Source organism: Elgaria multicarinata, chromosome 9 (genome assembly GCF_023053635.1).
Source record: "Elgaria multicarinata webbii isolate HBS135686 ecotype San Diego chromosome 9, rElgMul1.1.pri, whole genome shotgun sequence".
Lineage (NCBI taxonomy): Eukaryota > Metazoa > Chordata > Lepidosauria > Squamata > Anguidae > Elgaria > Elgaria multicarinata.
Window position 1 is genome coordinate 14,836,067 of NC_086179.1, and position 25,412 is coordinate 14,861,478.

Below are 25,412 nucleotides of genomic sequence, written 5' to 3' on the forward strand. Positions count from 1 at the left end.
TAGATGGTGACGAGGATCTGCCATCACTCACTTGGCAGGAGGACAGGGCAAGCTGGCTGGGGAAAAGATGGAGGGGGGGGATGTTTTATTGTAGGGTTTATTTGTAATGGTTTCATTTTAATTGAATGTTGTGCTAGCCACTCTGAATGGGTTTTTTTTCCTCTTTGAAGATCAGGGTAGTAATTAGCTAGATAATTAATTGGAAGGTGGCCTGCTTGAGGGCTCCCTAAAACCTGAAGCTAGCAGTGAGTTCATAATAGTTTTGCAAGTTTTTTTCTGAATTTGTTGTTGTTGTTGTTGGTAAAGGGAATGCATGGACAAATAAATTTGTGATGCTCAGAAATAAAAAAATTAAAAAAGAGAAGAATCCACCTGAAGTTCCAGGGGATGAGCAGAAGTAACTGAAGAACCACTTCTCAAATGAACTTGCCCACATATTAAGATCTTCATCAGAGGCTATTCTCCGAGTGCCCTGCTTCAGAAGATACATGGGTGGCATCCAAGGAAGTGTCTAGCCATTTAGAGAACTCTCTTCCAAAAGAGGCACGACAGGCACCTTTACTGCTCTTTTTTATAGTGCAGATGAAGACTTTTTTTTAAAAAAAAAATGTAATGAAAATGTAACAAATCTGTCATGCACAGTGATGCTGAGTTATGCAAAGGAAGTTGAGAGGCTAGATTCACACACCATGGGGTGAGGAACCCACTGTGATCACTGTTAAGAGTGCCACAACCCTTCCTCTAATGCCCATTGGATGGGTCTCCATTGCTGTAGGGTGTGTGCTAGTGCTTGATGTTATGTGCTCATTAGAAAGACCACCTCCAGTTTCAGCCACCCTAGTTATTCTTCCTTTGCCATTCCAGAAGCCTTGGAACATATGAGTAGGTGGGTTTGTAACCTGGGTTAATTATCCCACAATTTGCTCTAACACAGGGTTGGGGAACCTTAGGCTTGGGGCCAAATCCAGCACTTCTGGAGACCAGGGCCACAGCTAGACCTAAGGTTTATCCTGGGATCATCCAGGGTTCGCCCCTGCCTGAGCACTAGATCCCCTGTGTGTCACCTAGATGAACAGGTTTGACCCCTGGACGATCCAGGGATAAACCTTAGGTCTAGCTATGGCCCCAATTTGGACCTCCAGGATTCCTCAGATATTCACAGCCCTTGCACTCCCTTCCCCCTCAACCACTGAAAGTTTGGTGGAGTCCCCCATTCAAAAGGTTGAAAAAGGCCTCTCTGAAGCTTATTGGCAGTATGACCTCTAAGATCAAAAACATAGGCTGCTGTTTTTGGTAATTTTGGCCACACACCCTTTTGACTTTGACCTCACTCTTTGGCCACATCCCTAGGAGCTTCTCCAACAATGAATATGGGTTTCAGGCCAAAAGAGGTTCCTCACTCCTGCTCTAAGGCCTCTGTCGGTGCAAGGGGGTGGTGACAGGCTCTCCTCCCCCAGGCATGCAAGATGGACTTGGCATTTACAACTGACAGTGCACGTCAAGTGCTGCTGTTGGAAAGGGACAGCGGAGGCTGGTGGCTGTGATTTTGGTGGTGCTGTGAAGCCATTCTGGGTTTCAGTCAGAACCAACCAGAACTCAAAAGAAACTATCCAAAGTGTTGAAGCCCACACCCAAAATAGGTTCAGCACCTCGAAGAGCTCCTTTAGCATTCTGGCTAATTCTGAGTGAAACCCAGATTGAATTCACAGCCCCACCGAAATTGGAGCCAACAGCCTCAGCTAGGCAAGGATACAAGTAAGTGGACCTAGGCTGTTATCAGACTTCATGTAAAGACAGATGCATGCATCCAAATCAGAACACTTCTGAATTTTAATTTGACAGATGGAGAGCTCATTTCCATACAGCTAGCATCCCTCTACCGATATATTCTGGTGCTGTGACTGATGGATCTTGTTTAAAAAAGGGATCAAGGTCTATAAGGGGTGATGGAGCATGTAGAGTGTATGGCTCTAGTCTCTGCAAGCAGACATTTTTTTCTTGGTTTAATGTCATTGCAGGAATCTCATGCAGAGGGCCTTAATGGCTTGTTAGCGCGAGCGTTGTACTCTTCGTAGACAGGAATGCCAGGATCATAACTTGATTATCTACTGGAAATTATTCATCAAGGAGGGATGTAAGAGACTTCTAGCACAGGAGGCTACAAGTTTAATTACCATGCCAGGTGAAGCCGCCCAGGTTCTCGTAGAGGAACTACATGATATCAGCCATGTTATTAGACCAGAACAGCCTTCCTCAAACTGCTGCCTTCCAGAAGTTTTGGGCTTCAACTCCCATCAGCCCCAGCTAGCATGATCAATGGTCAGGATAACTGGAGTTATAGTTCAGGTTGAGGAAGGCTGGATTAGAACATGTGTGATCAGTCCTCTCTCCCAAATTAAGATGAGAGCCCAAGAAGGCAGAGTCACATAGGGAGGATGAGAAGGCACCACCTGCCAAGATTGACTGCTCTTGAGCAAATGGGGTCTCCCTAGCAGCAAAACAGGCAATTTGGGGGCATTTGATAATCAGCCCCATACCTTACGTACTACACACCTTGACCTGTATTTGCTTGTCCACCTCAGGCAGCAAAATGTCCTGGGGTAGGCATTTCCTAAGTGTTGTTTTGAATTTATTTATGTAGGAAAAACTGGATAGAAATGCCTAAATAAATATTAATCAGTAATAACAGAGGACAATATCTGTCTGTCTGTCTGTCTGTCTGTCTGTCTGTCGCTGCCATGTTGAAAGACCATGAAACCTAGGCACCTGAAACTCGGTATGCATACTAAGGGGATTTAGTACGGTCTTAAAATGCATTAATAAATTTTAATGATCTTTAACGTGGTCATGTGGAGGAAGTCTCCAGTAACATCTTCAGTCACTAGGTGGCAGACTTCCGTCACCAGTGGCTAGCTTTGCAGCCCAATACAGTTTAAGGCTAGGGGAGATGTTGGCCAAGTAACAGAGTTATATGGCTTCTTACTCTCCGTACTTTGTGGCAGTCCCCTCCCTGAGGGGGCTATGGTGGTGCACCAGAGCAGGGACTGTGCCTAGACCTGCCACTGGGCATGGCTTCAATCAGACAAAGCAACCAGAGTGTGTCCAACTCTGACAGCTGTATAAATTTGCTTGAAGGCTTCTCTGTCTCAAACTAAGGGATAGGCCAACCCAACCATGTGAAGCCAGGGCTGTTCATGAGCCATAAATAGACTTCTGATGCTCAGGGGCACCCTCATGCAGGCACATGCAGGTCCAAATTTCAGACCACATGCTATTATGCTTCAAGATCATTTCCAGTTATTATGAAGCATCAAAACATGCAATAGCAATACAATTAGTGTGACCGTACGAAAAGGAGGACAGGGCTCCTGTATCTTTAGCCATTGTATAGAAAAGGGTATTTCAGCAGGTGTCATTTGGATGCAGGCAGCACCTGGTGAAATTCTTGCATCATCACAACAGGTAAAGCTGCAGGAGCTATACTAGAGTGACCAAATACAAAAGAGGGCAGGGCTCTTGCAGCTTTAACTGTTTTGATGAAAAGGAAGTCTCACCAGGTGACAATGGTGACCTGATGAAATTCCCTTTTCAATACAACTGTTAAAGATACAGGAGCCCTGTCCTCCTCTTCATATGGTCACCCTAAAGAAATGCTACTCAATATACTGCTTCATTGTCAATTTAATCTTTTATCTAGCCAAGATGCTCCCATAATCAGTGCATGATTTTGTAAATACAATGTTCCTCTAGATGCTGGTGTCCATCTGAAATGCTGGCTTAGTGTGCGGTGCCATTTTTCTTTACTTCTCCATTCAAAGGAATGCCTTCTTTTGTCCCGTTTTCATTGGCGTCAGCTTCTCGTTTTCCAAAATGTTTCTTGACGAGGTAGAAAAACACTGCACTGAGCAGAAAGGCTGGAGTTCTTAAGGCATATACCAAACCAAAGAAAGATTTTCTGTGTAAGAGAAGGAGTCCAGAAAAAGAAAAAGGTTATTTCCCAATACTTCATTCCTGCTTCTGCTTCTTCTTTTTTAGGGGGGTGGGGGAACTGAAAGTGACTAGCAGGCATAAATCACAAGAAAGGGTCAGTGTTAAGGGTAGGCGTGGTTAGGCTCACAAAAATGAGAAAGATGAGCAGGAGATGCCATTGCTGGCTGTCTGCCTGCCTGCCAAGCAAGCAGGGAGGGTAGGGTAGCAATGATAAGGACGAGGAGGAGAAAACAGTGGCGGCTGGTGGCCATCAGGATTGGTGGGCCCGGTAGAAGACCATGCATGGCGCTCATCAGCTGCGCATTGGAGCAAATGGACTTTTTCGTTGGGGGAATCTCTATTTGGAGGCTGGTGGCTCTGGTGTCAGTGGGGCTGTGTTTCAGTCAGAACTAGTCACACAAATGTTAAGGCAGCAAAAGTGGAACAATTTTGCTAATTTGGAAGGGGAATGAATTTCACTACCAGATGGATGTGGGTGGTGCTGGTGTACATTGATGGTGCTATATAAATAAATAAATAATAATAATAATAATAATTATTATTTTCATTCCTCAGTTGCTGCAGCAGCTCCTTCTAAACTTTTTTAAAAAATCATCTGCTGCCAAATGCAAAAACAATACAGTGTTGTTTTGGGGACATGGGATGAGCGCAGCAATGGGAAATTGCACAGGTATGTGATAATTTACAGCAAAACAAGCAAGTCGTTTACCATTCCTTGTTAAAGCTTTTTCAGCTATTTTTTTCTTATCTTCCCCTACTTCAGTAACACCACATCTTCAAAATGCAAACTTCAATCTCATCCCCAGCAACTAAAATAAGACCTTGCCCAATAAAATCTGCCTGCAACCAGTTAATCGGTTAAAGCTCTAGTTGATTCATCTCCTAATTAAACTTGCGATAGATAGATAGATAGGTAGATAGATAGATAGATAGATAGATAGATAGACAGAGCGAGCTTAGCATCAAACATTAAATTAGTTTACATGGAGACAATTAGAGTCAGAAGCCCTCATGCAGCTGCTGTCATGCAAGCTGAATTCAGCTAGTGTATTAAGCTAATTAGGAAACTACAATTGAGAGGCTGATCACAGACGCCTTGGGGATTTCAATGCATCTCACCTGTACACATTAGAATCATATATCCTACAAGCTCCACGCTGGCCACAGCTGGTCTTTGACCACATCAAGCAAGACTTGTCTATGACTGCACCAAAATATGCAGGGGCTGGAATTCCAGCTGGAAGACATCAAGAAGGGAAAAATGTACCAGGTTGTCAGTGAGAGGCACATTTTTAGACTATATTGTTGGTGTGTGTGTGTGTGTGTGTGTGTGTGTGTGTATGTATAAGCACTAGAAGCCCAGGTATCCAATCTGTTGAACACCTCATCTAACTGGGCCATTCTCCAAAGCAGAAAATCTAACTGCTTGAATGGCAGAAAACTGACCAAAACCTGATCCCAGTGTGGCAAGGATTTCTGCGGCTTCTTTGCTAATGCCTGTAATGGGTTGACAGTGCTGGGTTCAGACAACATACCAACCCATCATGGGTTCAAAAACTCTAAAACAAACAATGGGTTGTTATGATAGCTTGTGGCCCATGCACAAGCCACCCTGCAGGAATTGGTCTGGGTGCACAACATGACAACCCACCCTGGCTTATTGCCCACGATGGGTTGTCATGTGAACCCAGTCAGTGTCTTCAGCTCTTGTAAATGAGCTTCTCAGAGGCACCTGGTCGACCACTGTAGGTAATAGGAGGAGCAGATGCTGGATTAGGTGGGCCTTCAGTGCCATCTAGCAGTTCAAGACTTGTGTTTCTTCTTCATGAGGCTAGGCCACCACTTGACCAATGACCATTCAGCTACACACTGAACTAATATCTTGGAACATTTATGTCGCATGGTTCCTCTGGTTCCTGTCTATTCACGTGAGGTACTAGTTCCTCTCTATTCGGCCCTGGTTAGGCCTCATCTTGAGTTTTGTGTCGAGTTCTGGGCACCACACTTCAAGAAGGATGCAGACAAGCTGGAGCATATTCGTAGGAGGGCAACCAGGATGATCAGGGGTCTGGAAACAAAGCCCTATGAGGAGAGACTGAAAGAACTGGCCACATTTAGTCTGGAGAAGAGAAGTCTGAGGGGAGACATCGTAGCACTCTTCAAATACTTAAAAGGTTGTCACACAGAGGAGGGCCAGGATCTCTTCTTGATCCTCCCAGAGTGCAAGACACGGAATAATGGGCTCAAGTGACAGGAAGCCAGATTCCGGCTGGACATCAGGAAAAACTGAGCAGTATGACAATGGAACCAGTTACCTAGGGAGGTCCTGGGCTCTCCCACACTAGTGGCATTCAAGAGGCAGCTGGACAACCATCTGTCAGGGATGCTTTAGGGTGGATTTCTGCATTGAGCGGGGGTTGGACTCGATGGCCTTATAGGCCCCTTCCAAATCTACTATTCTGTGATTTTATGATTCTATGATATGTAAGGACCACTTGGAAGAAAATGTCCAGTAAGGTACAAAACAATCAGAATGCTGTTTCTTACCCAAAGCTCTTATCACAAGCATGTAGACACCCACTGCAAGTGACTTCAGTTTTGGATGTACACATCTAAAAGATGGGGGAAAATAACCTTAGTGGTAAATATGCTTATATATATATTTGCAAAATTCTACGAATCAACTGTGACATCTTTTTAGCACATTTGGTTGTGGGTCCATGTGTCTTTCCCATGTATCCATGTGCAGTGGATGATAGTGGCTCTGATTTTGGTGGGGCTTGGAATCCATTCTGAGTTTCAGTCAGAACTAGCCAGAATTCTAAAGGAGAGGAATGCCCAGTTGGAGGGGGGTGACTGGATGGGACCTTGAATAGGGAAGGTCCCATCCAGTCCTTGAACAAGGAAGGAGATACACTGCAACATTCTGCTGTGGATCCTACTTACCTAATCATGACCATGAAAGAAGGAGTCGTTCCTATTGCATAGCAAATGGAACTTGCTACTTTTATTGCTATGAAATAAATAAACTTTTTTGAACAGTCGTCTCTCCTTTGACATTCTCCCAACACTGCCGAGGAATTTCTCATCACAGAACCCGCCTGTTCAATGCAGCTACAATTGTGAAACACCTAAAAGAGAAACAGATGTGATGGCATTGGGTTGGCATCAGAGTCCATCTGTCCATCCTTTTGTCACTGGATGGCCACAGCTAGACAGGGCAAAATCCCAGGGTGATCCCCAGGATCATCCCAGTGTGTCCACATAACGTTCAGGGGATCCTGGGATCAGGAAGGGATTATCTCTCCCTTGCCCCAGGATCTTGCCCTAGCCTTTAGGCCCGGTTTGTTCACGGTCTTGGGCTGAGCCGAGACCTAAACGTGGGATTAGGAGGAAAATCTTTGTGAACCGCCCAGAGAGCTTTGGCTATTGGGCAGTACAAAAATGTAATAAATAAATAAATAAATAAATACATCTTTAAAGGCTAGGCTTCTGGGATTGACACTCTATACATCTCTTTTTAGAAATTAAGCCACAGAACCCATATATTCTAGCTCTTCAAAATAAAACAGGATGAGAAACAACTTCTCATGGGGGGATACTTGGCTCAGCAATACTACAAACGAGAATGATCTTGGAATTGTTGTAGATCGCAAGCTGAATATGAGCCAACACTGCGATATGGCTGCAAGAAAGGCAAATGCTATTTTGGGCTGCATTAATAGAAGTATAGCTTCCAAATCACGTGAGGTACTGGTTCCTCTCTATTCGGCCCTGGTTAGGCCTCATCTAGAGTACTGCATCCAGTTCTGGGCTCCATAATTCAAGAAGGACGCAGACAAGCTGGAGCAAGCTCAGAGGAGGGCAACCAGGATGATCAGGGGTCTGGAAACAAAGCCCTATGAAGAGAGACGGAAACAACTGGGCATGTTTAGCCTGGAGAAGAGAAGATGGAGGGGAGACATGAGAGCACTCTTCAAATACTTAAAAGGTTGTCACAAAGAGGAAGGCCAGGATCTCTTCTCGATCCTCCCAGAGTGCAGGACACGGAATAACGGGCTCAAGTTAAAGGAAGCCAGATTCCAGCTGGACATCAGGAAAAACTTCCTGACTGTTAGAGCAGTACGACAATGGAATCAGTTGCCTGGTGAGGTTGTGGGCTCTCCCACACTAGAGGCCTTCAAGAGGCAGCTGGACAACCATCTGTCAGGGATGCTTTAGAGTGGATTCCTGCATTGAGCAGGGGATTGGACTCAATGGCCTTGTAGGCCCCTTCCAACTCTGCTATTCTATGATTCTATGATTCTCTCAAGGATTTATTTCTCCGTCCCCAATCCAGAATATAAATGAAATTATGAGCCTTCATCCTTGCAGTAAAAAGCATTAAAAATGAGCAAGTCTTACTGTTTCTTTCCTGAATCCCGTTATGTCTTTGCACCCAGCAAAACATGCCGACACATATGTGATCCCATTTTCTCCACAGACGGGATCCCACTGGTTCGGAGCGCAGCTGCAGTTTGAGTTGCAGACTGAAGACAAAGGAATGGTGTCCAACGTAGCAGGTTGCCTTTTGGAATAAAGATAGAGGTATGTACTTTTGGTCCTTCTAGAACGTAGGTAGATGTATTTATTTGAGGCATTTGTATCCCACCTTTCTGCCTCAGTATAAAGCATGGGCAGAGTCAGTCCAGGCCCTGAAGGTGAGCAGGCTCATATCCGCAGTGCAGTAGCTTACCACACAAGGCAGCCACATACATGTTCAGCAATTCTTTCTTCCACCCCTTACACTGCACTGCCAGACAATTCTATCGCCTGAGATATTACTATTTCGTGTATCTTTTGCTTTCAAGTGGGAAAGTGGGAGGAAGAGGCCATTGGCATCCCTCAGGGTACCAGATGAGGCACAGGAACCTCCAGTTGCTGTCCAGTTGAGGACAGCAACTAAACAGCACAGTGGCATTGCTCCGTGGATCCTGCTGACTACGGGCTCATGTACACCAAGCAGGATATTCCATTATGAAAGTGGTATGAAAGTGGTATATAAAAGGCAGGAGCCACACTACTGCTTTATAGTGGTACTGAAGTGCACTGACAACTGTTGGGGCCCATTGACACATGCCATATACCACTGTCATACCACTTTCATAGTGTTATATCCTGCTTGGTGTCGAGGCATCATGGGCCCCAAGAGTTGTCAGTGCACTTCAGTACCACTATAAAGCAGTGGTGTAGACCCTGCAGTGCACTTCAATACCGCTATAAAGCAGTCGTGCGGCTCCTGCCTTTTATATTCCGCTTTCATAGTGGAATATCCTGCTTGGTGTAGATGAACCCTGGGCCAATTGTTCCACCAGGGCAGAGGATTTTTAGGATTTGGATAAGACAAATTGGTTCCTTTCTCAGATTTTATTTAGAGGGAGAGTCAGGATATTAACAGCAGAAGAAATACGGAAAGGAAAATGCAAGTAAAGGAAAGGTATGTCCCTTCAGTTGTTGGGAACCCCACTGCAGTCATAGATGTGCTCCAGGGCTAGTCAGGTGTGGCGCGATCCTTGTCCACGGAAAGGTCCCGCAGGGGGTATATATTATATTTCTACCATAAGTTCGAATACAATTTGCCAACCCATGCTAGCATTGCTAGTTAACTGTCAGGTACACCTGTGATTTGGCTACATTCTCACATTTGGCAGTCTATCTAGTAAACACATCACTTCAAGGTTACATACAGTAAGCACGAGTGATTTGTTGTTATGTTGCACAACTGGTATCTCTGATTAACACATGGCTGTCTTGCCCGGAACATTCTTCCTAAATTCTTCCAGGAGAGCCTGAGAAGGCCCAGGGACAGAGGGCTCTAGAAATGGGAGACTCAAGCACGGAGATTTGACCCTGGCAGAACCATTGTCATAAACCACTGTCACCATCTTTCTGATTACAGTGGTCTTCCAGGACGTCTCACTGCACAGTTGATAGCAGTTTCAGGGTGAAGGTCCAAATGGAGCATGTTTCTAGATGTTCCCTCAACCTGCTTCTGCTTCCCTCATTTTGGATTGCTTCAACAACCACTAGCTCCCCATTGTGCTAGCAATGGGTTCCACCGGCTCCTTATCTCTGCTCTACGTACCCATGCGTACACATATTACATACCCATCATAGAACACCGTTAATCCAGCCACTGTGCGGTTGTCACAACCCACTGCCACGTAGAGCAATGAAATTAAGAATCCCACCAGTGACACTGTAATTGCCATCTTCGTAGCACGGACGATGCCTAGCTTGTACTTTTTCATGATGAACCCTCCTAAAAACATGCTAATGCCAACAGCTGGCAAAACTGCTACACCTAAAATGAAAGACAGGGAAGGGAGGAAGGTCACATTCTTCTATTGCAGCTGAAATGCACAGTGTGTGTGTGTGGGGGGGGGAAAGCAAATGAAATGAATATGGATGGAAAAAGCAGGCTGGGAAAATAGGAGGAATGCACTGGAAATGTTAAAGGGGCAGACATAACCATCCAGTATTCCTCCCAACTTCATAGGATAGAATATGGAATTGCATAGTTGAGAGGGGGGGGGGGTCATGCAGGCCATCCAGTCCAGGAAATACAGGGGAAACCATATCCAACAGATGGATATTATATTATTGTTTATTACATTTCTCTACCACTCCATAGTCAAAGCTCTCTGGGCAGTTTACATAAGATTAAAATAATTCATAGAATCATAGAATAGCAGAGTTGGAAGGGGCCTACAAGGCCATCGAGTCCAACCCCCTGCTCAATGCAGGAATCCACCCTAAAGCATCCCTGACAGATGGTTCTCCAGCTGCCTCTTGAAGGCCTCTAGTGTGGGAGAGCCCACAACCTCCCTAGGTAACTGGTTCCATTGTCGTACTGCTCTAACAGTCAGGAAGTTTTTCCTGATGTCCAGCCGGAATCTGGCTTCCTGTCACTTGAGCCCATTATTCCGTGTCCTGCACTCTGGGAGGATCGATAAGAGATCCTGGTCCTCCTCTGTGTGACAACCTTTTAAGTATTTGAAGAGTGCTACGATGTCTCCCCTGAATCTTCTCTTCTCCAGGCTAAACATGCCCAGTTGTTTCCGTCTCTCTTCATAGGGCTTTGTTTCCAGACCCCTGATCACCCTGGTTGCCCTCCTCTGAACATGGTTGTCCTCCTCTGAACAATTAATCTTGTTGTTCCCTGCCTCGATCCAATCGGAGAGGCGGGTATGAAATAAATTATTATTATTTGTTGTTGTTGTTGTTGTTGTTGTTGTTGTTGTTGTTGTTGTTATTATTATTCAAAATTTAAAACCACTCCAAGCTTCCCTCAGAGTAGGCACCCAGAGAAGGGCCTTAGATGTTGAGCGTAGTGTATGGGTAGGTTCATGTTGGGAAAGGCGTTCCATCAGGTATTGTGGTCCCAAGCCATGTAAGGCTTTATAGGATAGAACCAGCACCTTGAATCTAGCTCAGAAACGTACAGGAAGCCAATGCAAGTGGGCCAGAGTTGGTCTTATATGTTCAAACCTTCTGGTCCCTATTATCAATCTGGCCACTGCATTTTGCACAAGCTGCAGCTTTGAACCATCCTCAAAGGCAGCCCCACGTAGAGTGCATTGCAATAATCTAACTTGAAGGTTACCAGAGCATAGACAACTGAAGCCAGGTTATCCCTGTCCAGATAGGGGTGTAGCTGGGCCACCAACCAAAGCTGGTAGAAGTCATTCCATGCCACTGAGGCCACCTGAGCCTCAAGTGACAGAGATGGTTCTAGGAGAACCCCCAAGCTACAAACTTGCTCCTTTGGGGGAGTGTAACCCCATCTAGAACAGGTTGAACACCCTCCATCTGGTCAGCAGAACCATTCACTAACAGCATCTCAGTCTGGTCTGGATTGAGTTTCAGTTTATTAGCCCTCATCCAGTCACAGCCAGGCACTGGTTCAGCTATTCCACAGCCTCACCCAGTGAAGATGAGGAGAAATAGAACTGTGTGTCATCAGCATACTGATAACGCACTCCAAAACTCTGGATGAATGCACTCAACGGTTTCATGTAGATGTTGAACAGCATGGGGGACAAAAATGACTCCTGTGGAACACCATACTGGAGAATCCACGGGCCTGAGCAGTGTCCCCCAAGCACCACCTTCTAGAGCTGACCCATCAAGAAGGAGCAGAACCACTGCAATGCAGTACCTCCCACTCCTAACTCAGCCAGTCATCCCAGAAGGATACCATGGTCGATGGTATGAAAAGCTGCTGAGAGATCAAGGAGAATCAACAGAGTCACACTCCCCCTGTCTTCCTCCTGACATAGGTCAGCATACAGGGTGATCAAGGCTGTTTCAGGTTCAGGCTTGAAACCTGACTGAAATGGATCCAGATCGGTCTCATCCAAGAGCTGGCTCGCAACCACCTGCTCAAGGATCTTGCTCAGGAACGGAACATTTGCCACTGGCCTGTAGTTATTAAGATTTTCTGGGTCCAGGGAAGGTTTCTTCAGGAATGGTCCCACTACCGCCTCTTTCAGATGGTCTGGGACCACTCCCTCTCACAAAGGGGCATTAATCACTTCCCTGGCCCAGCCAGCTGTTCCATCCCTGCTAGCTTTTATTAGCCAAGAGCGTCAAGGATCCAATACAGAGGTGGTTGCATGAACCTGTCCAAGCACCTTGTCAATGTCATCAAGCTGTACCAACTGAAACTCATATCCACCCTGTGCTTGAAAATGTCCAGCAAGGGGAATCCACCATCCCCCTAGATAATTGGTTCCATTGCTAAACTGCTCTTACCATCCACATGTTTCTCCTATTGATCTACCGAAATCCACCCTCTTGTGATGAAAGCCCTAATGCAGCAGAGGACATGGGTTTTTCAGAGTGCTATCATATCCCCTCTCAGTCTTATTTTTTCTAGGTTGAACATACCTAGTTCCTACAACCTTTTCACACAGGACATGTTTGCCATGCCACTCATCACACCCCCTTTGTCCTTCTCTGAACCTACTCCAATTTGTCTATGTCCTTCTTAAATTGTTGGGCCCATTTCTCTGCTAGACAGTAGTCCTGACTCTTTGATGATCCAGCATGGCAAATCTTACCTTGTGTAATTTATCTATTCACTCATTCAATTATTTACATCCCTTTAGATATAGCCTTTTATGTTTTATTTATCCATTCATTCATTCATTTATTCATTCATTCGTTTGAGCATTTATATTAGAAGCACTGCCAGAGTCCTCTGTTTTGATGGCATCGTCTTTCTAAAGGGCTGACCAGTCCAAGTCCAGTTTAAAGATAAAGAACCATCTGAAGGAAGAACTGAGCCTTGAAGCTGCCCATCAACAATACCTGGACAGCAGACCTAGCAAGGCACACCGGTCACCTCCTTCCAGTCTTCCACATTATGGTGAGATTACTGTATTTCTATTTCAATTACTGTAATTATTTTTTTAAATGCATCTGTACATATAAATGAGTATATGTACATGTTGTTCAAATCAGTGCCTTCTTTTGTCCTCTCTTTTGATTATGCATTTCCTCTTTTATAAGAAGCCACTGTACTAGTGAGTAATCTGTAAGGGATACCCCAGAAGAGAGAGAGAGAAAGGGAGGACAAGACTCACCTATTACAAAATTAGACTTTGATGCAGGCTGGCTATACTGCTGTTCCATGTATTTTGGGTTATATGTCATGTAACCGATAAAGCTGTTAGCTTGCAGCAACGTCACACACAATAGTACAAAATACATTCGGTTAACCAATAAAGTCTTCATGGACTTAAAGAACCCTGGAAGGAAGAGATTCTGGTGGTTAGTGGAAGCCACGCTTACACCTGGGCCCTACTTGATGTTTGCTCTACCACTGAACCACAGCCCCTCCCTTGTGCCTTACCCTGTTCTCAATTGACGTCCCATCAGTAACCCAACAGTTGGTCATTATAGTTTCTTTACTGGTTGCAAGCCTCTTAATCAAGGCACCGAACTCATTACCACAAGACGTGGGGATGGCTTTTTGAAAAACGATTTCAACATTCATGGGGATAGGTCAATGGGTGGCTATTAACCACAATAGCCAGAAGGAAGCCTTGTATTCACAGATGGCATCCAGCATCAGAGATCCAATGCTGATAGCGATCAATAGGGGAACTCTGGTAAGAGTTTCTCTGAAGTGATCAGGAAAAAGAATGGAAGATTTGTAAGGTCTAGGGCAGAGCTTTCCAAACTGTGTGTCGCGACACGTTAGTGTGTCAGCTGCAGTGCGTAGGTGTGTCACGCGAACGTAACGAGAAACCTCTGAGTCTATGTGAAATAAGCAATACCAACTTGCACGCATTTTTACGCAGCAAGGGTGCCGATTAGTATGGTGCACTAGTATATTCCCCTTCCGTCGTATCCGTGTATGCACACCACGGTCGAGGGATCATACAGGTACTGCGCATGCGCAGTATGCATAACCAGGTCGAAACAGCTGATTCTGCGTCACTTCCGGTGACGCGGCTGCACCGGAAGTGACGCATTCGAGAAATTCCATGGGTCCAGTTTTTTGATAGAACACCGTCTCAACCGCCGCTCGATTGCAGCTCGACAAAATTGGTTCAATGTGAAAAGTCTTGGAAATGTATGTTATTATCTTGCAAATCATATATTTTAAAAAAATATCAATGAAAGGTTTTCGTGAGATATGTTGTGTCCCCATACATTTCGTTATTACAATTTATGTATGTGTCCGTACCTCTTATAAGGGGTTAATTTAACCTCCGGTTTGCTAGTAAAACTGAATTACTGTGTCGCGAAATGATGCATGCCTAAAACGTGCGTCACCAACATGAAAAGTTTAGAAAGCTCTGGTCTAGGGTAATGCGCTAGGGAAGCTGAAGGAAACTGTCAGGGGTAAAGTCTACCAAGCTTTCATCAGCTCACCCCTCACCCCTCCACACACAAACACACACTTTAGTTCGCTTATCTGTGAGCTAGCCTGATTTTATGCAGATTTTTGTCTGTCCCCCCCTATATTCCTAAATTTGTGCAAATTGTGACTGTAATATACTTAATTTGTACACAGTGGCCCCGTTTAGCGTGTTGTCTGAACAGGCCATCATGGGCATTGCGTTGGGTCATGCATTTAAGTAGCCATTCCACAGTTTCTACTGCAAGCATGGCAGGCTGGATGCTATGCTTCAAGAGCAGTGGGCATCAGCTGGCTTGCAGTTCCAGCCTAGCTGAGCGTTAGGTCAGCTGAGCCACCCCAAGGATAGGTTGGCCGTCTGTCCTACTTTGCAGGGCTGTCCGGCTGACATCCAGTTTGACATGAAGAACCAGAAGAAGAGAGAGTGGTGGACAGCCAACTGGGCAGGCTCATCACCAGATCAGAGTCTGCCCCACTTTGGCGAGATGCATCGTTTTTCTATTTATATGACAGCAATGATTTCCAGTGGAGGCTGGTGGCTCCGATGTCAGTGATGTGGTGAATCCTCTCCTGGACCTGATCAGAATCAGGGATTCTGGAGTTTTCATCCAAAATGCCTGGAGAACACCAGGTTGGGGAAGGCTGCCCTTGTCTCAGAGCTTGTTCTTAGTCTGAGCGACATCTCCTGTGTTAGCCTGATTCTGGTACATGATAGCCTTAGCTAGATCTAAGGTTTATCACGGGATCGTCCCGGGGTCATCCCTGTTCATGTAAATGACACACAGGATATCCCGGGAGCAGGCACCGGGACGATCCCAGGATAAACCTTAGGTCTAGCTAAGGCAGTAGACTGCTCTGGGCCTTGTTGCCTCCACTTTGGTTTAGACTATTTAAATGCTTCTGGCCTCCTGATCCTCCACTGCTACCAAATGTTGGCTATGCTCCTGGGACCCAGAATCTGACCCTTTCTGAAGCCTGATGTGTGTAAATGCACCCTGGGTGGGCTAAAGCAAGTTCATCCTCATGTTCTTACCTTTCAGCTTTCCCGTGCACCCCACTCCTTGCTCAGTTTCAGAGTTCTCCATATGGCTTTCATCACCATTAATTTTCACCACATCCATTTTTGGCTTGATGTGGTCATTCTCTTTGTTTGTGTCCAGACTTTTAGGCAGGAACAAGAAAGGGATGCCAGAAATCAGATTGGTGACACCGGCTACCAAAAAGCCCAGCCACCATGCACCAACCCAACGGGCATCAGATGGGGTTATAGTTACTGTACCTAGAGTAAGGGATGGATTAAACCAAATTCTGTTATCTATTTGTTCATATAGCACAGGGGTGTTGAACCTCAGGTCAAATCTAGCCCATGTGGGGTCCCAATCTGGCTCTCCAGGGTTCCTCAGTTGGCCACTTGCCCTTACACCATACCTTTTCTCCCAGCCATTGGTTTGGTGGCTTCCCAGCTTTTACAAGCTGTTGCACCCTTGTCTTGCTTGTGAGTTCCTGGTCAACAGCTGCTTGGCCACTGTGTGAACAGATTGCTAGACTCAATGGACACTTGATATGATCCAGCATGGGTCTTCTTATGTTCTTATGTTCCTCCACCCTGCCCCATTCTAAAGATTGAAGTAAGAGCTTTAAGCTAATATATGCTGGTCATTTTGACCTTGCCTTCTTTTTGCCATTGGCCCCACCCTTAACTGGAATGCCTGCCCACCCTGGAGCTTCTCTGAAATTGAATTCAGCCCTTGAGCTGAAAGAGGTTCACCACCCCTGATCAAGCACCATCAAATGTGCATGCAGGATAACAAACAATAATGCAGATACTTGCCCCCCACCCAAAAATGCCATAAGCAGAAATGTATTGGGACTTGAGGGCAGAAAGATGGGCAAGACAAAGTCACAGAGGGCTTTGAAGATGAGGAAAATACATTTGTGGTGAATCCAGGAGTGGACAGGAAACTAGGTAGATGGTCCATGTTGTCTGAGGAGCAAGAGCGGTGGCACATACTTAGGCAGAGGTGAGAGAACTGAGGCACAACTACAGAAGATCTGAGAGGGGATGGTCATTATGGTCAAGTCAAGAGATGACTGGAGTTTTTGCCAAGGGGGCAGAAAGGAAGAGCTATATTTTTCATAGTACAACAGAGGAAGAAGCAACATAACTTGGTGATGGGCTGAATATGTACAGCAAAGGAGATGGAGGAATCACAGATAAAGCCAAGAGTGCATGCTTGATCAACAAGATGGACAGCACAGGTTTGGGAGGGGGGAAATTAGCATTTCAGTCTTATCCTCAGGCCTTATGCTTACACAGTCCACATCTGGGGATTCCCAACTTTTCACTTTAGTCATCTCCTGCCTGCCTACATACCCAATGTACTTAATATCCACCCATAATTCTGAATAGCTGACAGTATTTTCAGTGAGTAGGAGGTGGCTACAGCCTAGGGTTGGAGAACCTATTGCCCTCCAGTTGTCCAACTCCCATCATTCTCACCCATCATGGCCCCTTCCAACTCTACTATTCTATGATTCTATGATCACCCCTTAGTTGTTAAGTGCATATCCCTGTTTTATAGGGGGCAACTCCCCAAGATTAAATTTAACCCACAACCTTCATGAATGTAACACAAGGCTTTCAATTGGAGACTTTGAATTTCAGGTCTGTGTGCCAGATTTGGCCCACTTGAGCTTCCAAACCAGCTCTCCAGAGTTGCCCAGAAGGCTTCCCTTTCCTGGGTGATTTCTTGGCTTTGGTGCAGTTTTTTCCCCATTCTAAGTTGGAGGAGGTGAAAATGCCTCTCCTAAGTCTTGGTTACTAGCAGTAAGAGCTTTACGCTGCACTATGCTGGCATTTTTGGTATTCTGATGCCACCATTTTTGCTTTCAGTCCTACCCATCACTTGAGTGCATCCTCAAGACCTTCTCCAAACCTCAAAGGTTCAACACCAAAATGCATGGATTAGCACCATGCATTTTGGTACATGGTGCTAACCCATGACTAGCACCATGGACCAAACTGCTGTATAACTCATAGACCCATAGGACTGGAAGATATAGAACCACAGGGCTGGAAGCTAAACCTTCTATCCATTAGGATGCTGTTCCTCCACCAAAGAAAGCATAATCACTGAAAGCCTTAGAGAGCACGTTCATATTAAGACATCTGCAGAGCTAACTCTACATGACTTAAACCAATAAACCAAGCCATGTCCCATAGTACATATTGCAATGGCCTAGGTTCATCTTGCATCACACTTACTGAGATCCACAAAGCCAATGTCGACATACAGCCTGGCTAACAGAGCTCCCAGGAGGTAACCAGCCATCGGACCAATCATTGCTATTGTGTGCAAGCAGCCTACAATGATAAAGAAAACAGTGTCACTATATTCCAAGACGCTAACCTTGCATATTCTGCAATGGTTTGTTCCATGCCTGTCTAGAGCCACTTCAGCCGTATGGGGTTAGTGAATTTCATCAGTTGGATGGTATATTTTCATGTGGACGGGTAGAGTTTTGCATTGAGTACATGGGACCAGCATAGTTTTGAGGGTCAATTCACATATTAAAATTTTCTTAGCTATATAGTTCAGATGTTGTACACAGAGCTGAGCCAAAAATGGGGAGTAATTTTCATTGAAGCTTTTGCATGAAGGAAAGAGTGACTCACTCTTTAGGTGAACTTTCTAAAGAATCTGGAAACAGAGGCAAAAGTACTGAATTATTGAGTGCGGGGGGGGGGGGAGGAGGTGTAGAAACCAGAATTATTGAGTGCAGGGGGGCGAGGAGGTGTAGAAACCAGAGCGTCTCAGCTAGAAAATCTGCCTTTATTATTATTTATTTCGTTTCTATACAATGGAATCAGTTCCCTAGGGAGGTTGTGGGCTCTCCCACACTAGAGGCCTTCAAGAGGCAGCTGGACACCCATCTGTCAGGGATGCTTTAGGGTGGATTCCTGCATTGAGCAGGGGGTTGGACTCGATGGCCTTGTAGGCCCCTTCCAACTCTGCTATTCTATGATTCAATAGTCGAAGCTCTCTGGGTGGTTCACAATGATTCAGTTATCCATTAAGTATCCTCAGTTACTCAGTACCACAAGGAAGCCTTCCATTTTAGACATTACCAATATATAAAGGAGCATCTTCTTCTCTAGAGAAATCATCGATGTAAGATATGCCCAGTGGAGTTATTGGTGTTTCGCCTATTCCACGTAGTAGATTCCCCATCAAGACAAAAATCCATGTGTAAGATATACTTTCCTTTTCACAGCCTGCAAGTCACAGCAATTACAGCAGAAGAAAAAGCCATGAAACACATAGGATCGTATCCTCACGAATGATTGAAAACAGCGGTGGCCCTGCTTCAAACATAATGTATAGTTCTGCACATCACACTTACAAATTTCCACTGAGGAATATGGATAGATTAGATTTGACAATTTTGGTCATGCCAACATTATCAATGTTGGGATCACGCTTGTTTTCTGTTCTGTTTCAGCATGAACTTGCAAGTTTTTATTTTTAATAATAATAATAATAATAATAATAATAATAATAATAATAATAATTTTATTTCTTACATGCCTCTCCATCCTGATCAAGGTAGGGAACAACAGTAAATATAAAATACATAAAATACTGATTAAAAACATAGTATACATTGTTAAAACTTCCTTTAAAAAAATCCTAAATGCATCCTAAAAGCATCCTAAAATTCCATATGAAAAGGTGTACTTTGTTGTGTGCATTTTTTCTAATTGCATATTTGTGCACATTTTTAAAATTACAAATTTACTTTACGTTGCTGAAGTGTTGTTTTGTGCACACTTTCACCTAATATGTCCATTGTTCATGTGCATTTGTCCCATCGTGAACTGCATCGAAAAGCTCACAAAAATGCGAATTTCAGAGCACAGCTCTGTCTTGGCTCACTGAAAGTCTCCGGAGATGTAAACTGGAGATTTTAAAAAACAAACCAACTTGATGGAGTATAATTCTTACCTGTCCCTACTGAGAAATGACAACCTTACCTGACCCTGGCAACTCTTCTACCCCTGGAACTGTTTGATTCAATGAGCAGGGAGAGATACTGGATGTTGAGTTGTCTGGTGAACGTGATAATGTATCATATTTATAACTGAAAACAAAGTTGTTGTTGTTATTATTATTATTATTATTATTATTATTATTATTATTATTTACATTTGTATACCTCCCCATACCCGAGGCTCTCTGGGTGGTTTACATAGGATAAAAACACTTAAAAACAATATACAAAAATTTTAAATCACAAAAACATACAATTTAAAACCACAAAAACATACAAAAACAAACCCAGGCTAATAACACATTGCTAAATGCCTGGGAGAAGAGAAAAGTCTTGACCTGGTGCCGAAAAGATAACAATGTCGGCGCCAGGCAGGCTTCGTCAGGGAGATTGTTCCACAATTGGGGGGCCACCACAGAAAAGGCCCTCTCTCTCTAAGTTACATTTAGTCATGGTGGATGAAAGGATAGGGAGATATGCTTTATTTATTTATTTTTCATCTTCTTCTTCCCCATCGTTGCTTGACAGGCAACTACTGCTCCTCCTTCCTTCACACCCCCGGCATTGCTGGGGGTGAAGCGAGAAGCAGGCAAACACACAGGTTGCAATGGTGAAGAGCAGGAGCAAGTCAAGAAGATGCCCGACTTTGCCTACCCTTGATACTGGCCCCTCTTACGTAGCCAAATCGATGCATAAGAGGGAAGTATCAAGAAGCTTGGGGAACCCCATGATTTGCCAAGCCTTGCCCTCCCCAAATCAGCCCAAGGAGGACTGAGCAATGCATGCTCTGTGGATGTGGAATGCTGATTGTAGAGGGAAAGGGATTGGAGTGTCTGGAATCCTGAACAGAAGCAGTCTCTATCAGTGGGAATTGGTGGCTCCGATGTCAGTGGGGCAGTGAATCAGCTCCAGGTTTCAGTCGGAACCAGTCAGAATTCTAAAAGAGCTATCCAAGGTGTGAAGCAGCTCTGAACTTTACAACTAAGATTGTAGTGCCTGAATTTGCTTTCCTTTCCCCCCTCCTCCTCCTCCTCCCTCCCAGTCCTGTTTCCTTTTGTGTCATGTATTTTAGATTGTAAGCCTGTGGGCAGGGACTGTCAAGAAATACTTTTGTAAGCCGCCGCGAGAGCCTTTTTTGGCTGAATGGCGGCATAAAAATCCTTAAATAAATAAAATAAAATAAAATACCCAAGGCGCAGAGCTCCTGTAGAGTTGTGACTGGTTCTGACCAAAACACGGAGTGGATTCACCCACCCGCTGACATCGGAGCCACCAGCCTCCACTGGTCTACATTTGAACGTTTTGTTTGAGGTCCCATTTGTATAAACGTTATTGCCCATCTCAACAAGTGGCTTCAGGAATGGAGGCGTGAGCAATGTAGCAAAGTACATGTAAACACATACTTACTATCCCATGAAGAAATGAGGCATTGCTGTTAAAAAGCTCCCAAAGGACATGATAAAACAACCAAGAGCGATTATTCTTGGCCGATGGAATTTGGCCCCAAAGTAACTCACAAATGCAATCATCAACAAATTCCCTGGAAAATAAAGCAAAGAATTACTGAGGGGGTGGGAGTATTTCATGCTAAATAATTTATCACCTGTCCTCAGTAGTCCCATGGGCCATGGGTCTAAAAATGGGGTAGTCATTAACATCTGGAAATATCACATGAGATAGACTTCTTTTTTTAATCACGTATGACCCTAATAAAAGCATTAGCCATGATGGCTGTCAGTAGATTTCACCGAAACAAAAACCTTACAGTGCAGTGCTCAGATATAAGCCTTTCTGAGTTCAATGAGATTTCTTCCCCTACCTTTTAAGGTTAGTGTGTATAGGATTGCAGGTGTAATTGTGTAAAAAAAATAATAATTGGGGGGAGGTGAAAATACATAATGCTCCATTTGGAGCTTTGGGTTTTGCAGGTTTTGCCCAATTAGGGCCCAAGTGGGTTCACGTTGACTGGAAAAAAATCCATCATGTCCTTAAATTAGTTTTGGAAGCATCACTGAAAAGATGCAAGACAATGCAAAATCTGTAAATCACGATTGGGGAGGGGGAAAGTTTTTTATTATTATTTTAGTTTTGACTTATGAACAAAATCATTCATAGAGGTTGAGGTGTCATCTGTCTTCTGGTTATTAGACACCATGGCCTCATCTACACTAAGCAGGATATTGCACTATGAAAGCGGTATATAAAAGGCAGGAGACACACCAAGCATGACATAGCAGTATGAAAGCGGTATATGGTACGGGTCAATGGGCCCCAACAGTTGTCAGGGCACTTCAATACCGCTATAAAGCAGTAGTGTGGCTCCTGCCTTTTATATACCGCTTTCATAGCGCAATATCCTGCTTGGTGTAGATGAGGCCCATGTTTTTCTTCATTCAGCCTGCTAACTGACCCTCATTAGTGATCAGTCATAGCTCTATGAAGCTATGTAAAACATCATCTCCCCTTCATGTGTCAACCCCATTTTGACCAAATACGTGGGTTTTTAAACGGAGCGGTTAGTTCCCTGTTCAGGAATAAACCTAGATACTCCCCTCCCGTCCTAGACTACAACCCTAGTAAAATTATTAGGCATGATGTGTAGCTCTTGCTGAAAGAAAAACACCTTTATTTATGGGGTAGAGCTGGAAATATGTAATACTCAAATGTGTGCACAAGTGACAAAACAACTTGACAAATGCCACATGATGGATCTTTTCCAGTCAATTTGAGCCCCCTTAGGCCCTAATTGGACAAAAAGTGTGACACTGTGTATTACATATTGTTGGTTCTCTCCCACCCACCCTTCTTCTTTTTACACAATTAGGGTGACCTTTCTGTGAAAGCTACTCATTATCAATAGCCATCATGGCTAATAATTTTACTAGGATCACAGGATATATTTTTAAAAGACGACCCAATATAATCACACCAGGTGGTAATGGCCACCCCTTCTGGCTATGACACTACAGAACCTGATGGTGGTTTTAGGCTGGCTACTGCAGGGAAATAGTGGTGGTGCAGGCACAGTAATATTGGCTTCATTGCATACTGGTTGCTCAATGACCAGCTGATCATTCTGGATGATAAGCACAGAACTTCGGTGTCACCTGAAAGCACCCTTAGTGAGGGGAGATGATCTTGGAACCTGTTTGTCCAGGGACATTGGCCACTGACTACTATTCCCATGCTGGCTAGGAATAATGGGAGCTGCAGACTTGGTTAGGGAAAGCTGATCTAGGCCATGGCTAGATGAGGAGGTAGTAGGGCAACAATCTCATGATTTTATGATCGTGAGATCATTGCCCTGGTTTACACGTGGTGCGCGACATCATGGCTGCCATTTTGGTATTTTTTTTTTAAAGGGAAATGAGAGCAGCAGAGCTTGAACGCAAGATAAGTTTTTTTAAATAATAATAATAATAATAATAATAATAATAATAATAATAACCCTTGCCCACCCCACACCCCACACCCATGCCCGGGTCCTGGCTCCTTGCGGTTATTCGCAAGGAGCCGGGACAACCTACGACACCCGCCCACCCGTTCCAGGGTCTTGGGATCATCCCAAGACCATGGAAAAAGCGGGCTAAAAGGGAAGGGTGAAATCCTGGGCCAAGGGAGGAATCATCTCTCCCTGCTCCTGTGATCCCCTGTGCGTTATGTGGGCGCACAGGGATGATCCTGGGACGATCCTGGGATATAGGCCTGGTCTAGCCATGGCCCTAGATATAAGGGGGGATCTACACTACTGCTTTGAAAACTGTATATGCAGTGTGTCTACTATCCACACCTGCAGGGGTGGTGAACCTATGGTCTGCCCTCAAAGATTGATGGATCCTCTTGGATTCCAGATTGCCTTGGAGGGTTCTATGGCTGGTATTGTCAACGATCCTGTTGAAGCCCTGGTCAATAGAGGGAATCAAGACCTAACTAGGGCTATCAACATGATTGCCCCCAGACGTCCTTTCTGACCCGCTTCCAATTAGGCACCATATTACACAGAAGATCTCAGGCAGCTGAAGCAGGAAGGATGATGGCTAGAGCACCAATGCTGGAAAGCTCGACTTACATCTGACAAGACACAACATAGAGAACATCTTTGTTCCTATGGGGTGGCAATACGTGCAGCAAAGAAAGCTTTCTTCTCTGCACACATTGTATTTGCAAATTCGCATCCAGCAGAACTGTTCAGGGTGGTGAGGGGTCTAACTCAGACACCTTACCCCCTGAACCTGATTTTAGAGCCTTCGGTAGTTCACTGTGATGCCTTTAATAATCATTTCAGAGATAAAATCTCTCAGATAAGAGCCAACTTAGATACTGTCATTATAGCAGAAGCTGACAATGGAGTGTCCAGCAACTTCGTGAGTAGGATTACACTGGATCAGTTTCAGTCAGTGAGTACGAAGGACATGGACAAGCAATTTGGATAAATGAGGAAGACAACTTGCCCTCTCAATCCCTGTCCTTCATGGCTGGTCATCCAGGGAGGTAGACTACAACAACAGCATATTATTAATGCATCTCTCAGGGAGAGGAGTTTCCCACCATATTTTAAAAAAGTGGTGGTACAGCTGCTTCTAAAAATAGCCCTCCCTGGACCCCCTGGACCTTAGTAATTACAGACCAGTATCAAATCTTCCATTTTGGGCAAGTTAATCAAGAGGGCAGTTGCCTTCCAACTCCAAGCAATTTTGGATGATACAGATTTTCAAGACCCATTTCAAACCAGCTTCAGAGCAGGATATGGAGTTGAGACCATTAGTGGATGATCTTCGCATGAGTATTGACATGGGGAGTGGGTCCCTGCTGGTACTTTTGGACTTCTCAGCAGCTTTCAATACCATCGACCATGGTATCCATATGGAACACCTGAGGGGATTGGGAATCGGGGGCACTGTGCGCCAGTGATTCCAGTCCTACCTCTTGGGTAGGTTCCAGATGGTGATGCTTGGGGATAGCTGCTCCTCAAAAAAGGAGCTGTTGTATAGTGTACCACAAGGTGCCATCCTATCCCCAATGCTGTTCAACATCTACATGAAACGCTGGGAGAGATCATCCGGAGGCATGGGGCAGGGTGCTATCAGTATGCTGATGCCACCCAAATATATTTCTCTATGTTTTCGACAACAGCATCAGCTAAGGATAGTGTGTCTCTTCTGAATGAATGCTTGGAGGCGGTAATGGGCTGGATAAGGGTTAGGGTTAGGGTTAGGGTTACCTCTGGGATCACTTTTCCCATACAGTCCACACCCGCACACTCAGTTCTTCTGAGAAGAATTTACTCCACTCAGCCAAAACTAGGCTGACAACTGTTATCCAGAGGACCTTGTTTTTTGCCTCCCAAGACTGTGGAATTGATTTATTTACTTATGGCCTGCTAGAGGAGATTTGTCAACTTAATAATCTCCCTGAGTTTAAGACAGCCATAAAGGCCTACCCAGATGAATTTTAAACC

The 25,412-nt window shown here is 44.7% G+C and overlaps 1 protein-coding gene across 2 annotated transcripts in view; it reads right to left on the reverse strand.

Moving 5' to 3' along the window:
- Nucleotides 1-3,663: 3,663 nt before the first annotated feature.
- LOC134404161 (solute carrier organic anion transporter family member 1B3-like) overlaps nt 3,664-25,412 on the reverse strand; it is a 36,357-nt gene continuing 14,608 nt past the window's right edge. For both annotated transcript variants that reach the window (XM_063134793.1, XM_063134795.1), the window contains exons 4-15: nt 21,362-21,494; nt 19,938-20,044; nt 19,032-19,178; nt 18,168-18,266; nt 15,936-16,181; nt 13,620-13,784; nt 10,138-10,333; nt 8,395-8,557; nt 6,937-7,121; nt 6,538-6,602; nt 5,110-5,227; nt 3,664-3,955 (exon numbers count right to left, since the gene is read on the reverse strand). In XM_063134793.1, the coding sequence (XP_062990863.1) occupies nt 3,778-3,955; nt 5,110-5,227; nt 6,538-6,602; nt 6,937-7,121; nt 8,395-8,557; nt 10,138-10,333; nt 13,620-13,784; nt 15,936-16,181; nt 18,168-18,266; nt 19,032-19,178; nt 19,938-20,044; nt 21,362-21,494 (1,802 nt within the window). In that variant the 3' untranslated portion in view covers nt 3,664-3,777. The remainder of the gene's footprint in view (nt 3,956-5,109; nt 5,228-6,537; nt 6,603-6,936; nt 7,122-8,394; nt 8,558-10,137; nt 10,334-13,619; nt 13,785-15,935; nt 16,182-18,167; nt 18,267-19,031; nt 19,179-19,937; nt 20,045-21,361; nt 21,495-25,412) is intronic.